The 17,857-nt window shown below is 44.5% G+C and overlaps 1 protein-coding gene across 5 annotated transcripts in view; it reads right to left on the reverse strand.

Moving 5' to 3' along the window:
* Positions 1 to 846: 846 nt before the first annotated feature.
* The window catches only part of DLC1 (DLC1 Rho GTPase activating protein), a 401,992-nt gene continuing 384,981 nt past the window's right edge, over positions 847 to 17,857 (reverse strand). For 4 of the 5 annotated variants that reach the window (XM_067721869.1, XM_067721870.1, XM_067721871.1 and 1 more), the window contains 10 exons: positions 15,151 to 16,574; positions 14,500 to 14,676; positions 11,902 to 12,061; positions 11,593 to 11,791; positions 9,718 to 9,931; positions 7,852 to 7,966; positions 6,057 to 6,275; positions 5,037 to 5,254; positions 4,142 to 4,315; positions 847 to 3,402 (listed from right to left, as the gene is read on the reverse strand). In XM_067721869.1, the coding sequence (XP_067577970.1) occupies positions 3,282 to 3,402; positions 4,142 to 4,315; positions 5,037 to 5,254; positions 6,057 to 6,275; positions 7,852 to 7,966; positions 9,718 to 9,931; positions 11,593 to 11,791; positions 11,902 to 12,061; positions 14,500 to 14,676; positions 15,151 to 16,574 (3,021 nt within the window). In that variant the 3' untranslated portion in view covers positions 847 to 3,281. Of the gene's footprint in view, positions 3,403 to 4,141; positions 4,316 to 5,036; positions 5,255 to 6,056; positions 6,276 to 7,851; positions 7,967 to 9,717; positions 9,932 to 11,592; positions 11,792 to 11,901; positions 12,062 to 14,499; positions 14,677 to 15,150; positions 16,575 to 17,139; positions 17,527 to 17,857 lie in introns of those variants that run through there. The other variant, XM_067721874.1, reaches the window with a different exon arrangement.

Genomic DNA, 17,857 nt, shown 5'->3' on the forward strand with positions numbered 1-17,857 from the left:
TTCCCTAGTTTTTCCTCAGTTTTTACTTTCCCAAAATCTCAGCTGTTCCCCTTAGCCCTGGGAGGGGGGAAAAAAAAAACCCTCTTAAGAATCCATTTAATTTTGTTAGACTCTTTCAAGTTATGCCGTCTGTAAATTGGTAGGCAGGATGCTATAGGGCGTTATCATTTCTATCTTAGTATCTCTGAGAGCAGATTTTCAGGACCTTGGAATCTTCAGGTCTGAGCACTGTGTGAGCTAAATATAAATAGGTGTTGGAATAACTGACTAAATGAGGTAAATAGGAAAATGGGTCGTGACCAAAGCAATCTGAATCTACCTGGGTGCCCGTGAGAGCATCTCTTCCATCCTGGTAACCACATGTAGCCTATTACTAACTCATGACTCCAGAGCTGTGCAAACAACTGAATTATTAGGTATTTCAGACATTTTGATTTTCCATTTTATGTGGCTCTGAGGAAGCCAGGACTGGAGGCAGAAGTAAATAAAAAGGCTTTGGTCTGTGTGTGTCTTTTAAAAAATTATATTGAGATTGGTTTTTCTCCTTTACTACGCCCAGAGTGAGTATTTGTCAAAATCAAATCTAAGATGCATATCACATTGTATCGGAGGAATGAGACTGGTTGAAATTCCAGCACAAAGAACTCTCTAATTTAGAATCCAGAGCATCTCTGTAGAATATCTATGTCATCTTCGCCAGTTTTTGAACTTTAAGATTTCACTAGGTTTAACAAGTTCCAGTCTCTACCATCTCAAAATGGGCATTGATGAACCAAAGTGAGGACTTAAGACAGACAGCATCCTAGCTTCTCTTCCTTTTCAAATAACAGACGCTGATTCAATCAATTCCATTTGGCAAATAATAAATTTATTAGGTGCCTACAAGTACAAAACACTGAAAGCTGCTGTAGGGGATTATAAAGACGTGTAGAAGAGCCCTGCTCTCAGAGAGCTTACAACCTAGGCAATTAGTCACAATTAGTAAGTTGTGGCAATATCACTTTAGGTGGCTTAAAGCAGAGTTCTTGAAAATGTTCACATCCTTCACATTCTCCTCTGGTCAAATATGTAAGGAATCCTTTCAACAGGAAAGCCAAACAGTGGGAAAGAGACCTTTTGTGGAATGAATCGGTGACCTTGGCTTTGCTCATGAGCATCTTTCGGTTGCTGTTGCTTATTCTTGTAACTTTCTCAGTATCGTTTCCTCGAGACCTTTGTTTGGAGAGCATCTCTGTGCTTCCTGAACCTTCACCAGGGTTTCCTGTTTGTTAGTGAGTGGCTCAGTTGCAGTTTGGCCTTGGAATGATTTGCAGTCCGATTTTTCCTGTAGCAAATCTGTATTTTCATTTTAGTTGATGCTAGGATGGTATGCCTTGCCGTCTGTGGCTTTACGGGTGGGAGTGAGATGTGATACAGTGGAAAGCAGGCCAGACGTTTCCCTTACTTTAAACATTTAATAGTGCACTTATTGATTATATTCTGTACAGATATAGAGCAAGTTATAAACCTCTTATTTACTTTTTTTTCACTTAGACTGTATTCATGTAAAGTGTATTTACATTAGCAAAAAACAAACGAAAAAAAAAACAAACCAAAAAAGCCTTGAGGTACAAAATCCAAAAGAATATCTGAGGTATAAATACAAGTATATTTTAAATAATAATCTTTATCATGCTTTATCTGTGTTGGAAAGCACAGTGGACAGGTAGGCGTACATGTTTCTTAATAGAATGGTATATACAACATATACTCTTACAAATCTCAAAGCCATTAAAGTTGAATATACAAGTATATCTTCATGAGGCACGCTAATATCCAAAATACTCAAATTAAACTCTGATCTGTCCCCTGCCCCCTAATTCTTCAAAGAACCTTTGAAATAACACTGACAATGGTAACTAAATTATAACAAAATAAAAGTCCTTCTTACAACTCTCATTCATACATTATTCACTTTTGATCCACATAAAATAAATTCACTAATACTGTCTTTTGAGCCAACCTTTACCGTTACAGTAAAACCTGTATAAAGACCACCCTTCCAAAGCCCTGCACTAGTGTGTTTTTGATTGTTTGTTTGTTTTTTACTGTGATTACTACTTTCCATTACTACTAAAATATATTTCCAGGGGCTTCATAAAGGAGAAGAAAAAGAAATGTAGGAAAAACAAAATTTAAAAAAACCCCTATTTGCTGAGAAGGACAAATCCAATTAACATATGCAGCTTTCAAAAATGCTGTTAATAACCATAACAACAAGCAACTTTTGTGGTTGGGTTAAATTTACAAGGGTTTCCTTGGGACACAGTTTTCTGTGTTCCCATACATAGTGCCTTAAAGAGTTTCTCCTAACATGGAAATGCAAAGAATTTGCGGACACGTAAAAGGTGTTGATATTTGATTCAGGAGTAGATGTTAAGAGTGCTCAGTTTTCACATCTCAACTTAAAAACCAAAAAACAGAACTGTGCTTTGGAGCTAGCAAGGGGGAATTTCCATCCCTGAATTCACCTGTACTGGATAAAAACAACTTTGCTATCTGCAATCAGGTCTAGAGACAAACTGTGTTTAAAATGGGCTATCCAAGTAAATTTATTACAATCACTTTTAAGGTAAAGAAGAGGTTGGTGGAGACGGAAAGTGTTTACTAACTCAGGAAAAAAAAAAAAAACCAGACAAGGGTGGGTTGTCTGACACCCCAAAATAAATGGGTTCACTTTCTGGATAATTCCATGGGTATTAACCTGATGCATCACGATCCTTCTTGGAGGTGTCTCAGTGTGCCAGACACTGTAGCCCAACTTACACATCTATGCCATTCGACCAGCAACAAACACACATACACACACCCCTCTGTGCAAACCTTTCTTTGCTCTTCTCAGCGAGAAAATATGTCAAAGAGGACCAACTATTCCAGTGGATACACCAGTCCCTCCACACACTGCAAAGAAAATGACATAGGTACACGTACACAGACACCGACATCGCAAGAGAATGACGTCTCTTCATTATCTTCCCTAATGTATTTATAGTTTTGCTTCTCAGAAGCAATTCGAATAGGAATACTTTTTTTTTTTTTGCACAGTCATATATTCCAGTCAAGGTCCATAATACAGACCTTAAACGAATAGAAAGCAGCTTTAAAAATGTATCAAATCACTATAGTCAATTCCCACACTCCATCTTGTAGTTTTGTTTCAGGATCAGACACTGAACCCAATCTTCCAAGGACTGGCAAGGGTTCTAGAAACAAAGGCCCAGATAATGGACATGCTTCGGGAATCACCTAGATTTGGTGTCTTTGGTTTCAGTGCTCTGATTACTGAAGGAGTCTCGGATCTTGACAACTTCAGCTGCACACAAATGTCCAAAAGATTTCGTGTACCACTCTGGCATGTGGCCCCTACGACAGACAGGAAAGGAAACGCAAATAAATTATTCGAGTTGGAAAATCCTGAATCAGCTGAAGGGAGTTCTGAATATACTTCTATTTCTTGATCAGCAAAATGTGCGAGCAAAGATCCCTCTTATTATTCCAAAGTAATCTGCTGGCATCTCCATTACACTTTTGGAACCAGAAGTTTCTCAAGGAACAACATATTGAGTGCAGATACTGAGTGAAACTGTTCAGGAAAGAAAGCTCTGGCATGTAGAACAAAAACAGACCATACAGATACTTGCAGTACGGAGCTGTAAAGACTTCAAATGAGGACTTAGTTAACAGGAGAGCCACTTTGGAAAGTTTTTAGAGGTTTGTTTTTTTCTTGTTGGTATTGCTGCATTTCGTTCATTTTCTGATAAGAATTCGCACTGATCTATGGCACAAAGTATAGGTCTAATTAATTACTAAAAGGGCATGTCACATTATTCAAACCTCTTTGAATATACAATGAGAAACATCTGATTGCTAATTCGAACTCTCATTTCCTGTGGCTTTAAGTTCATGGCAGAACCACCACATCCACATTGCTTTAGTACCATATTCTCTAAGGGGTGGAAATTAGTAAGTGGTACCCAGAGGACCAAGAAACATGAAGGAGTTACTTTATAAGCACCGCCCTTCACAGAGCATCCAAGATGCAGGGATGTATTCACTCAAGATGTCAAAAAAAAAAAAAAAAAAAATCAGCACTAGAACATACCTTAAGTCAGCTCTGCACATGTAGGTGAGCTTGGATTTCCCTGACCCGCAGGGTTCGATTAGATACCTGGCCAGGAGCACATTGACCCTCACTCCCACCACAGGGGCCCGGTCGTGGTCCACGGAGGTGAGTAAAAGGGCACAAGCTCCCTTGGGTAAATTAGTCCTCCATGTTCTGTAGGGACAAAACGAGAGGGGAAAAAAATGGAGTTTCCTGGAAGCCGAGTTTAAAACGGGGCCTCACTCTTAGAGAAGGCAGCTGAAGGGCAGGATGGGGGCCACGCCATGCATCCATCCTTGTGCAAGGACTCCTGAACGACTAACTTCAACAGAGCCCCTTCTGCAGCGGTATTTAAGCTCACACAGGCAGTTCTTGGAAAGAGGACCAATCTGAAGTGGGTCTGAAAACCCTTTTTCTATTTCACAAATGTATTAGAACATGGACATCCAAATGTTAGTCCGTTGGAGAAGTTCTGGACTAATGATGTGACATTTCCTCAAAGATTTTTGGAATTCTTCTTTCAATGATATCTTCAGAGAATTTATGAATCACACATGAATCAGCCTTAACCACAGCTCACTTGGGACCCAAATGTTACTTCCTGGCTTCTGCTGTTTCTAACGAGAAAATCTATCCTAAAGGGGGCAAAAATCAGCTACCACTGAACACGTTCAATGGAATGTGCCTCTCTTTCTGAGCTCGGTTCCAAAAGAGCTCAAACCATTTTCAGGGACGGACACTCTGTTGGAATAAACGAGGATATAGTTTTCATAGTTGGAAGGGTTCAACGCTTTTCTGGAAGCAAACGTTCTATTTTAAATAATGTTGGCATCTTATAACATTCAGTGCCACAGAGGCTCACCCTTGCCGCAGTAATCAGCCCGGAAGCTCTCACCTCAGAACAACGTAGTCCCGAGCGGGGTGGGGCGCCATACTGTTTTGCACATACTGGTAAATCTCAGTTCGGCTGTCCAGGATCTCAATCACTTTTGAATCCAACAAGTCCACGTCCCAGAGGTGCTGCTCTTTAAGTAGGCGCTTTAAGATTTCCTCAGGCGATGCAGGGACTTCAATGGTTGCCCTCCAAAGCCTTAGAGGTGGTCCTTCACTCACCTGAAAAGACGATGTACTCGTCAGTGCTGAGACCATTCCCACACACCTAGTCTCTGAAGGCAAACTACTAGCTGGGTACGTCGTCCTAATGTTTATTTCTGGCTTTAATAGGCTGCTGACCGCAAGTACATTCACGATCAGGCTAGAAAGCAAATAGTACTGCTGGCGTCACCTCCGGTTGTATCTGTTTTCCTGGGACCCATATTAGGGTCAATGTAATAAAACTAAGATTTATCTGCACTCCCAAGCCTGCATGGCCATCCGATTGCTCTCATTGTTTCTACTCAAGGTGGTAGAGACAAATCAACAAATACCTCCATGCACCTATCATGCAAAGCAATACAGGATGCCTCTGCCCTTAAGGGGCTTTCAGGTTAACCACCCACCCACCCAGCACTCCCTGCTCATTAAAGGGCCAAGAGAAGAGTGACGGAGAACAGGAGAGAGCCCAAGGGGATTCCAATCAAATGATGGAAATATCTAGGCTCGTCACAAAATGCCCAAAGGCCCCATACCATTAGTAAAACATTCCAGGGAATTCTAGTGTGTTTCTGTGGAACCAAAGTATTTCACTAGATATTTTGATTCCCCTGACACATGTTCAATGAGTACTGTTCCTCACTGAACTGGTTTCCACTCTTACCTGGGGAACATGGATCACCTGGCTGCCTAGCTCTATAAGGAAGGGAATGGGTGACAGATCCCCAAGGAGAACTGTGTTGGCAAAAGGGTATCTCGTCTCTGATGAACCCAAGTCCTGACCACTAGAATTCAAATGGCTGACAACGGGGAGATGACATACCTTCTTATAGGATAGCTCAGCCTGCTCAGATGTAGAGTAGCTGACCCAGCCTTTGAATTTCTCTTTGACCTCTTTAAACAGGCTGTCCACACAGTCCTGGAGGAAGTGTTGGTAGCTGGCTGACTCATCATTACAAAGGCGTCCTAATGCTTCTAGGGTAAGTGGCTTCAGCTCTTGTTCGGTGTAGGAATTTCGACATCGGCTCATTTCCTCAGGAACCTGGGAGGGACACGAGAGACATAAAGGAGGTTTGTTGCCCATCAGAGGAAGCGGCAAGATTCTCAAGGCAGTGCAAGCAGTCCAGTCCCCCTGCTTCCAACAGATGGAGGAGTGTCCCTGCCGACCTCATGTGGTATCGTGACGACGCAAGCAGATCACCTTCATAAAGGTACCTAGAAAGCTTATTTTTGTCTGAGGTCCTCTTCTTTAGAAAGTTACAGTAGGAGAGTAAGTGATTAAAATAGGGTGTACGTTGACGAAGACAGATTTTTTTTTAATTGAAGTACAGTTAGTTGATTTACAATAGTTTCAAGTGTACAACATAGTGATCCAAAAACTTTACAGATTATGCTCCATTTAAAGTTATTGTAAAATATGGGCTATATTCCCTGTGCTGTACAATATATCCTGTCGCTTGTTTATTTTATATACAGTAGTCTGTACCTCTTACTCCCCTTGCCCCCCACACCCCTCTTACCTTTCAAGCCACTAGTTTGTTCTCTATTCCTGTGAGTCTGTTTCTGTTTTGTTATATTCATTCTTTGTCTTATTTTTTTAGATTCCACATGAATGCAATAACATACAATACTTGTTTTCCCCTGCCCGACTTATTTCACTAAGCATAATACCCTCCAGGTCCATCCCTATTGTTGCAAATTCAAAATTTCATTCTTTTATTTTTTTAAAATTAAATTAAATTATTTATTTATTTATTTTTGCGATATGCGGGCACTGTTGTGGCCTCTCCCGTTGCGGAGCACAGGCTCCGGACGCGCAGGCTCAGTGGCCATGGCTCATGGGCCCAGCCGCTCCACGGCATGTGGGATCTTCCCAGACCGCGGCATGAACCCATGTCCCCTGCATCGGCAGGCGGACTCTCAACCACTGCGCCACCAGGGGAGCCCCTCATTCTTTTATTTTAATGGCTGAGTAGTATTTCATTTTATACACACACACCCCCTCCCCACCACATCTTCTTTATCCATTAATCTGTTGATGGATACTTAGGTTGCTTCCACTGGCTACTGTAAATAATGCTATGACCACTGGGGTGCATGTATCTTTTTGAATTAGTGCTTTTGTATTCTTTGGATATACTCAGGAATGGAATTGCTGGATCCTAAGGTAGTTCTATCTTTAATTTTTTAAGGAATGGTCATACTGTTTTCCATAGCGGCTGCATCTCAGATACAGAATTTATTTCAGATAATTGGTTACTTCTGCTTTCTAAGTAAAGGGGTATGGAGGTAGGCAAGTTCATTAACATATTAGCTCTAATGAGCTTATACATTATAAAATATATAAATAAGACATTCTCAGACTACATATATAACCTTCAGCTGTGGAAAAGACCTTTTGGTTAAGATGTGAACAAGTTGGGACTTCCCTGGCAGTCCAGTGGTTAAGACTCCACTCTCTCAATGCAGGTGGCACAGGTTCAGTCCTTGGTTGGGGAACTAAGATTCCGCATGCCGCACACTGCGGCCAAAAAAAAGATGTGAACAAGTATGGTGCCCAAGATTTTGTCCTCATTTACATCATCCTTGACAAATAACAAAACTTCCCATCTCCTTACCTGGAAAAGCTTCTTGCACTCAGCAATCATATGGGCTAGCCCTTGAGTGGCAGCAAGATTTTCATTCAAATCTTTCTGATCTGGTTTTCCCAAGCTTTGTTTTCTTTGCATTACCCTAGAGAGAGAAATAAGGGAAGGGAAAGATTCAAATATATATATATATATATATATTTTTTTTTTTTTTTTTTTTGCGGTCCGCGGGCCTCTCACTGCTGTGGCCTCTCCCATTGGGGAGCACAGGCTCCAGACACGCAGGCCCAGCGGCCATGGCTCACGGGCCCAGCCGCTCCATGACATGTGGGATCCTCCTGGACCGGGGCACGAACCCATGGCCCCTGCATCGGCAGGTGGACTCTCAACCACTGCGCCACCAGGGAAGCCCCGAAGTATTTATATATTTTTAATCAATGTGTTATTCGAGGAAACCTAAAGGAGAGAAAAAGACTTTCACTGGAGGCTGTCATTAAGTGGTTAAGGAGAGCTTTACTTTGGTGCACAGAAAACATGGAAGGGACTGTCTCCGATGAAATCTAGGTTATTTAAAACCATCACGTTAAATAGGTTCCTATTTAAACAGGGCAGCTTGTAAGGTCTATACGGTGTGGGGTGGCAGGAAGGAAAGGCAGCTTTGAGGAGTATGTGGGTGGCAGGCACTTGTCAAGGGGCTAAACCGGATCATTCTTTCCAGTGTAAATAAGCAGAAGCCCCTCCTGTCAGTGAGAGAAAAGTCTATTGTTTCCTAGAGCTTTTGTCTTAATCTTATCTAATCTCTCTCTTCTGCTCACCTCTAGCTCTCTATCCCATTAAACACAGAACTAGTTAATTAAGCATTGTATGGCTTTCAGAAGCAAAGCTAACTTCACTAGCACAACCAGGCCTCACCCTACAGCTGAGAAATATTTGTCAAATTCCTTTACAGCTGAGGAAAAGGATCAGCAGGATGAATTTAGTAGAAAGGGGTTAGTGACACTTTACCATGAGGCCTTTATACGAAATATTCATATAAGTAAGATGATCCAACTGGTTCTGCCATTTTTTCCTATCAGCATAGGCAAGTTATTCAATACTTACTCAAGTGACCTGCCCTGCAGTCTTGCCTCATGTGTAAAATAGATACTAACTGGAGCTTCACCTCCTACGATTGTTATGAGGATTAAAGAAGATAATCAATGTCCAGGGTGTAGCCCCATGCTGGGGACAGAGTAAGTGCTGAGCAGAAGAGCCTTTGTTATGTTCCAGATTCCTGGACCTCCACAGTCACTTCGATCTTGTCTACATCTAAGGAGAAACTTTGCAACAATGGGCTCAGCTGACTCTTAACTTTGAGGCTCAACGTCATCCTTAGTCATTTCAGATCCAGCTCCTTTCAACTTTCCCATACAGGCCGGCAGCTTGGTTCTACGGAAGAAGCCAAGGCAGCTTGGTTTTATTTATGCAGAAGCCAAGGCAGCAGGGCTCTCGTTCCCCACCCAGTTTTTGAGGTCTGTAAACTCTCTTGTCTGTTTGCCGGCAGAAAGTATGATGACGATGTTACAGAGAGCACTGGGGGGAGGATCAGGGGACACACCTGCCACGGCAAAGCAGTGATGCACATCGCTCTCAAAACCTGGTTGAAACTAGATTGTCTAGGAAGTCACGCCCCCAGGGCCGAGAAGAAAGAATGGAAGCAGCACAAGGGAGAAACTCCTTTTTTCTGGATTCGGGTATGAACCCAACAAAAACACAGGGACAGCCCTACAAGTAAACGGAGGCTTCTTCTGTCTAAAGAACGGAGCATGCGCGTGCGTGTCTCACCATGCACGTGTGCGTCTCAACACCACGCGTGCGCGTCTCACCGTGCACGTGCGCAGCTCACTGGACCCGTACCTTGGAGAGGAATTCTCTCTCTTGAGGGTGTTGAGGTGGAAGAGGGAAGGCGCCAAGCACACGGCCAAGTTGGTGGGAGTCATCTGGTTCTCCTTCACAGCTGCTGTGACATCGCTCAGGAAGTAGAGGAGCGTCTGCAGGACCTCCCTGTTCTCGTCAGGCAGGAGCATGATGGCGGCCTTGATCGCCTGGAGGCGCTGGTCCTTGGGCACATCTGCACGACACCCGCATTTACCCCAGTGATTTTCCATGTACGCTCGCAAGGAAACGTCCCAAAGCAAATAGCGGCATCAAAGACCTCAGCCCAGCACTGAACAAGCACTTGCAAAAAGTGTACTTGAGGTTAATACGGAAGAAATTAGGGATGGCCACCAGCGTCACTACCCTTAAGTGCTTCCTGCCTGTGGAGGAGTTACAAGTTTTAAAAACCCACAACGCCAATATACTCCTGAATCCACCTCAGAGTGCAGCTCCAGATGATGCCTGCTCTTCTCTTTTACTTTACAGTTCTTTACGGTTCTTTCTTTTCTAAGTACTTTTTTGAAACTCCTAGTTTACCATTCTTAATTACTGAACATTATAGGCTATACTTTAGTTTCAACGAGAAATCCTATCAAAGACATACAAGAGGATGAGAACCGAGATTTCTTCACCTTGACTACAAAATGCTCAGCATCTCAGCGGACTCTCCCAATTTCAACTGATCTGTTCATTCTTTAAATGGGGAAAGGAAGCTGCTAATATATTCCATTTAAACAACAGATATGTTTAACTAGTAATTTCTTTAAGTTTTAGAAAGCCCTACTGAGAGGCTACTAGAAAAATACACGCTTGAGAAATAAACCCATAAAAATATATAACAATATAATGTAATGTATTATAACATTATATAATATATATGTATAATACAATTATAATGTATTATATATAAATGAATAAAATAATACACGTAGAAAATGTGGAACACAACTTTCAGGTCTCCTTTACTAGGCAAATTTTTCTTTTAAAAGGCGTGCGGTGGAAAACTGAAGTCACTCAAATGCAGCTCCATAGGACAAACTGATTAAACAGCTCCATGGTTACAATACATAACAAATACCTTGGTGGGGGAAATGTGACCTGTGTTTTCATAAAATCTGAAAGGACGAAGCAAATAATGAAATAATCCAGACCAACTCCATTTCTCATAAAATAAAGTCCCACGTGCCAGTTCTAAAGACAATTCAAGCACTGAGAGAAGCTGCTTTTAAATTACATTGCTGTAATAACACACTGAGCCAAGAAAAACACAAGGCTGTAGGAGCTATAATCCTGATCGTGATCATTAATTCAGACCACTGTTTGCTTTAAGCTTTACTTAAAAGTGAGATGGGCATGGGTATTGTTTTCCCAAGTATTTCTGGTAGAAGCTGAGATGAATAGCAGAAAAAGATTATTTATTCGTTTTACAGCAAGATAAAACACACAGACACCTGTGAAACTTTAAACACAACAGGCCCTGCTAGAGAAATGTGAAGCAACTGAAATGCCTACAGACAAGGCGGAGAGAGAGATCTCGGAATCTGCTCTTTTAAGTATCTTAGATAACACTGTTCTGGAAACGAATGAAAAAAACGAGCTCCTGGATCAGAATGTAAAAATGCATAGTTGCTTCGGTAATTAGAGAATGATGACGAGGGCAATTTATTTTTGCATTATTCAACAGGTACACAGAAACCTGTTCCACAAACAAGAAGGCAAGGAAGAAAGAAATCGATGATGTATTTCTAAGAGATCATCATGTAGGTCCAAGAGAATGACATCAAAGGAGGTACAGGTTTCAGCTGACCCCACTTTTCCCCACTGCCAACAACGTCAAGATCAAAGAACACTTACATTGGTAGATCTGCAGAAAGGTTTCCGAGAGTTTGTTCGTCATTAGTGGCTCAGGAAGATCTCGAAAATACTGCTTCAACATGTCTGCCACATCATAAGCAGACTGCCCCTCATAGTTGACACAATCTATGGTGCTTTCATTCATCTGGCGCAGAGCCTGAATCCGGGATTTGACACCTGATTTTCTGAAGAGTCCAACCTATTGTAAAAAAAAAAAAACATTAAGCGTTTCTTCACTGCAAAACTAGAAGAAGATGCATGCATCTGGACTCCCATGATTAAGCGGGACCTGCAGGCAGCGGCTCTCACCTGATCCAGACAGTGGTTGCGGAGGTAGCGCATGGCCTGCTGAATGCTCTGGGGGAGGGGCTGTCCTGTGCGCTGCACGTTGACCGTCAGAGGGACCCCGAATACATGCCGGTCCTTGTAGTCTGGAACCTTGATCCTTTTCATAAACTTGGGCACAGCCCTATTGAAAAAATATTGGGGGTTGGAGGGATGTGTTTACTTGTCTATGTTTCTGTCCATCTGTGCAGTTAAACCCTGTGGGCTCTAGATCTGTGCTAATAAGGTAGCTATTTAAATTTAAATCAAACAGAACTACAAATTCAGTTCCTCAGTTGTATCAGCCACATTTTAAGCACTCACTAGCCATTTGTGGCCAGTAGTTACCATACTGGACTGGGCAAATATAGAACATTTCTACCACCACAGAGAGTTCCATTGGACAGTGATGTTCTACATCCTCTAAGGGCTGGGGCTGTGAGGCCCAGTAACAGCTCCTCAGTTGGGGATTCTCCTTCCACTGGTAACTCTGAGAACTGGGTTTGTGTTCTTAAGGGAGGTGATGGGCTTCCTTACAAAACGGCGGCACAGGAAGGAACAGAAGGAGAAAAGAACAGTCAAGACCCTAAGTAGGAGCTTCAGGACAGAGTTGAAAAACAAGTTCCTATTTGTCCTGAAAATGGACAAGAATCATTTCTAGGTTCTCGATGAGATCCAAAGTATTTAGGGTAAAAAAAAGATCCGGATGAGAAAACAGCAGATGCATGATGTTGGCCTGACATAATGAGAACCAACTCCAGCGCTCAACAGTGGGGGCCAAGCTAATGACCCGAAGTCAAAATAAATTCTCCTGCTGATGACCCCAGAGAATATGACATCTTTAGCTTTCTAAAGGAAGCCGGAGAAGAACAATGAGGGTTTTGTGAGCCTACGCCAGGCTCCCTGGAGTCCTGACACCAGGTCCAGCCGGAGCAGTATATGCAGCAGCAGGAAACCAATGTCATGCATTTAATGCTGTGAAGCAGAAATTTCAGCTCTACAAATGACCTCTCTAAATGGGACAAGAAAGGGCAAGGCCGAACAGGAAGAGAACTTTGTGTAGAATTTCTCCTCACTCCGTGGATTCCCACAGTGCGAGGCTTTAACATTTGGTTTGGACTCACTGGAAAAACTGCCCAGAACCCAGGAGGTATTATGGACTTTCAGATTCTTGAGGGTTCGGTGGTGCTGGTGGGGGCAACCCAGAAATGAGAGCGTAAAGTATGCAGTTTTAAATAGCCAGCCGGGAAACCCTGACTCGAAGCACAGAGGAACACGGTGCGAGGCAGACTGCCTTGACTTTCGAGTGCTTACACCACAGCCATGGCGCGTTACTGTTTATAGCTCTAGGAAAGGTGAAACTGAAGCACACAGCCAAATTTGTGTTTCCATACAGTTAAGTATATGGTATCACGGCTATAAGTGTGCATAATACTCGCTTTGTCGGGGGAGAAAAGCCCAGCGGCGGAATGTGCAAGGAACACATTACGATCTCCACCGAGAATCTGAAGCATGTGGGGATAAACCAGTCAATACTTATTTCTGTCATTCAGAACAAACAACTTCTGTATTTAGCAGGGCTCCCATAATAACAGCCTTTGAACAGGAGATGCTTTGATGCCCAAGTTAACCTCACTATGAGTCCCAAGGAGGGGAGGAGCTGGAGAGAGAAGGGTTACATTGCTCCGCTGACTCTCTGGTTTGCTACCGAGCGCTACTCATGAATTGGGCCACTTCTCCATTTTTATAAAGAGCGGTAATTGTGCAACTGGATAATGAACACTTGGACCGGTGAAAAGACTTCAGGATACGCAGCTGACAGTGCAGAATGCGCTGGGATGTCAATGTACAGACATTTCTCTGCTTTGCACTCAGTAGAAAATTAAAATATGCACATAATGGGTCCTATCCATGACCCATCCAGCCCGACAGTCTGCATCTCACACCATACACACCAAGGGCCATACTTCTGAAAGTATGGACAGCTCAATAAATTTTATCTTCATATATTATTTTAGTCTATGATATCTTAGAGTGGTGAATTCCTTAAAATGATTATCCACTGCTTAAGAGTCTGTTGGAAAAAACAAAACTAAACTCTTTAGTTCAGGTAGATTCTTGTGATGCTGCAAATACTCCCATCAAAAATGATTTCTAAAAATGTGCACAAAGAGGGGTACAAAACCAGGTACTGTACATGGAGCATGTCAGAGTTGGTCTCATAACCTTCTGACCTAAACAGTTTTCTTCCCTTCCTTCCCAGTTATGATCTGATCCTGTACGTGTATTTGCCTGTGGTGGGCTATTCCCACCACTGGGAAGGAAGCGCCTGGACAATGAGATGGAAGAGTCGAGCATGCTCATCCCATCAACTGGCACTGAAAACTCAACCAGCCCTGATGGAAACTCCCTAAAGCTAGATTGGCTTAAGCAGGGTCAAAGGGAGCCTCAAGAGTGCAGAAACTGACGGCATTAGGATGATGGACTAAAGATCCAGGATGCAACTGTCACATCCTCAGTGTTGGGAGAGCACTGGTTGAGAACATTTTCAAATACAGTTCACTGGACAGTTTAAACCCTTACCAGCTAAAACCATGCTTATTAGAAGGCGTGTATTTCTCCAGCAGGGCGGTCAACTTCAGGAGGGAGTATTTCTGCAGCAGGTTCATCTGGGCCACAGATTGGCAGTTAATCTGCAGCGATACAGAGTTTAAGCTCGGCCGATGAGAGCTCTGGAAACTGTGCCATCTCAGCCTGTGCCTGAGAGAGAAGGCGGGGAATGTGAGTGAGTACGAAAGCTTTTTAATGGGTCGATGCAGAGTCAGCAGTGGGCCGCTCACCGGCCTCTTATCTTAGGAACTGAGAAGACTCAACTTCCATTCCAGTCTTTTTTTCCCCCCGTGGTAAAATATATATAACGTAAAATTTACTGTCAACCACTTTGAGTGCACAGGTAAATACACTAAGTATTAAGTACATCCACAGTGTGGTACAACCATCCGTACCATCCATCCACAGAACCTACTTCATTCGTCTTCCCAAACTGAAGCTCTGGTACCCACTGAACAGTGCTCACTCTTTTAGGGTGGTAGGATTTCCCCGTCTGTCACTTTCCTTAGCAACTTTCGTGGCTGTGAATGTCGGACTTATTCCCACCTCCCTACACAACAAGCAGAAGCAGCCTCCTGATCCCTCCTCCTCAAACTGGGTGGAGAAGGGAAGAAAAGCTCTTACCTGCTGGACCGAGTCAGGGAGGCCCCGACCCCAGAATCCCTCCTTTCCGGGATGTCTGAGGGCTCCTCGGGTTCGTTCAGTGAGTTGCCCGTGCTGTCCAGGTCGCTGGGGGTGGCTCGGTCATTGTCGACGTCCAGGTGTATCTGCTTGGGAGAGGACGGGCATGGAGAGACCGAGTCCAGGGCCGAGTCTGAGTCTCCCTCGTCTGAAAATTTCTCCGACCACTGGTTGACTATCCTCTGCATCCCCTTCACGTGGTAGAGGATGTCGTCCAGCTCGGGGAAGATGTCCTCGTTCTCCAGGTCGGCCAGGTCACCGGAACTGGAGTAGAGGATGGAGCCGGGCACGTTGTCATAGATACTCAGGCGGCTGGTCATGGAGCTTGAGGAATTGCGTCTCTTAAGCTCCTTGGGGCTGTCGCTGCTGTTTTCCCTCCTCAGGCTGATGTGGCCAGGGCCGTGGAAGCTTCCAGTCCTCCAGTTCACAGAGCTGCTATTCCCTGAGGGAGAGAAGTTGCCGTTGGAGAGGGCTTTGGGGAAAGTGCCAGGCTTGTGATCTTCTGGGATGTAGAACACCGCGTCCTCCGGGTAGCTCTCGCAGTTTTTAAAGTTCTGTTCCATAACGTTGTTGAACGTGGACTGATTGAACGGATCGAAGCCCTCTAGGTACATGCCTCCCCGCTTGTTGCAGGCACTGAGGCTCCGGGTCCTGGTGACGGGACTGGGCGTGCTGACGTTGCTGCTGGTCTCGGACTGGCTGCTGCTGCTGCTCGTCTGCGTGGAGTTGGAGACGCTCCTCTTCCGCACCGCGGGGACGTTGATGCGGTTGCCGTTGAGGGCGGAGATCTCCACGCAGTTCAGCTGCTTGAGCTTCTCCTCGTCCACCCCCTCCTGCAGGATGGGCCCGCTGATGATCAGCCCCAGCTTGGACGGCACCTTGTGCTTGCTGTGGTGGGAGCCCTTGAGCCTCAGGCTCTCCATGCGTTTCAGCAGGCTGTGCGTCTTGGACTTGGTGTTCTTCTCGTGGCCTTTCACGCTGAAGCTGAAGCTGGACAGTTCCTTGGGAGAGGGCAGGCTGCAGAAAGAGTCATCGTTGCCGACGAAGGTACCGGAGGAGCAGACGCTGGTGACGGAGTTAGTCCGGGCCGTCGCCGCGCCCCCGAGGTGGGTCGCTTGCGTGGCGAGGCTGCTGGTGCTGCTGAGGCTGCGGACAGAAGCCACCTCCTGGCGCTCGCTGAGGTCCGTCAGCACGCTTTCACGGCTGGGGGCGCTCTTCAGGTGGGGATCGTCTGGGGACCCAGGGATGGGGTCCTGCTTTGGAGAAAAGACATCGAACTCTTCAAGCCGGGACCACCTCTTGCTGTCCCTCTGGAAAGTCCATTTGGCACTTATCGCGCAAGGCTCATCCTCGTCCGAATCCTCACTCTGCAGAGACAGAACAGAACCGCTCATGCCCTGGGACTGGCAGGCCGCAGGGGGAAGTATGTGCGCCAAGGGCCAGGGGCCAGGAGACTGATCATAACGCCAGCCGTGTCACTTCCCCCTTGCATCTTTATTTTATTATTTTTTAAAAATAACCAAGATGTATGTAAAGAATGTAACAGGAAGAAGCCTGACCATGTGTTTCAAGCGAAACAGGAGTTATTTAATGGAGACACTGGGATCTATAGGCTGCTCTTCAATTGCTCACAGAGGAAACCTCTGAGATCTGTGAAAATTCCAGGCATGTAAAATATTTTGAACTGGAGTTAGCAATGGGTAGGACTCCCTCTGGTCTGCCTTTAATTTTCCTGTCTGTGGATAGTATGTGTTTATATTCCCTTTTGCAATTAAAATGGTGGTTTTCAAACACTTTAAGAAGAGGGGTCACCGAAATCTCTAGCTACCCTAAAAGTACACAAGATCTCCTCTAACAGATTAACGGAGACACAAAGCAAGGTGAGCCGTCCCATCTCTTCAGTGGGTCAGTGGGTACTTCTCAGCCTCTTACCTGTTCCTTTTCGTTCCCTCCCCCACCAACACGGGAACCAGAGTTAATGCCACAAGTGTCTTGTGACGTTTCAACCTCAGACATGCTCCAGCCTTTTAACAAGGCTTCACAAGTACCCAGTCCTGACAGCACGTAACATTCACAAACACGAAGTAACATCCCCGCTGCTGATGCCTGATTTACCGGTGGGACTCAGGGTTACCGTGTGACAGACTACTGCGTCAAAGCCCTTGAGGCGGGATCTCAAAAGGCACAGTTCAGCGTGAAGCATGTCCTTCCCACTGGTGTGGAGAATCTCCTGTGACCAGAGTTTCCCAGGACAGTGAGTGGAGAGCATTAAACGCTGACTTGCAGGCTCCTCTCCACAGCTCAGCGGGTGTGAGGTTCCAGCTCATTTGTTTAAAAGGTTTAACTCCCCCAAGAAGGCAGCTTGCTGTAGGTTAGATAATTAAAATGGGTACTCTGAACAGTCAGAAATATGTTCTTTGACCACACTTACTCCTGTTTACTCTAATTTGTGGCACTCACTCCCACTACTACACCCACCTCTTCTCCTAAGATCTCGTAAGACGTCCTCACATTTCATACACAGAAGAAAATACCATCTGAATCAGTTACGTGCCACCATTTCACTAGAATGTGTGGGATTTCCTGTCCTCCGTCTTCCTCCTCTCATTCCTTTTCTCCCTCCAAATCTCTATTATTCTTCCATATCCTA

Source organism: Pseudorca crassidens, chromosome 21 (genome assembly GCF_039906515.1).
Source record: "Pseudorca crassidens isolate mPseCra1 chromosome 21, mPseCra1.hap1, whole genome shotgun sequence".
Lineage (NCBI taxonomy): Eukaryota > Metazoa > Chordata > Mammalia > Artiodactyla > Delphinidae > Pseudorca > Pseudorca crassidens.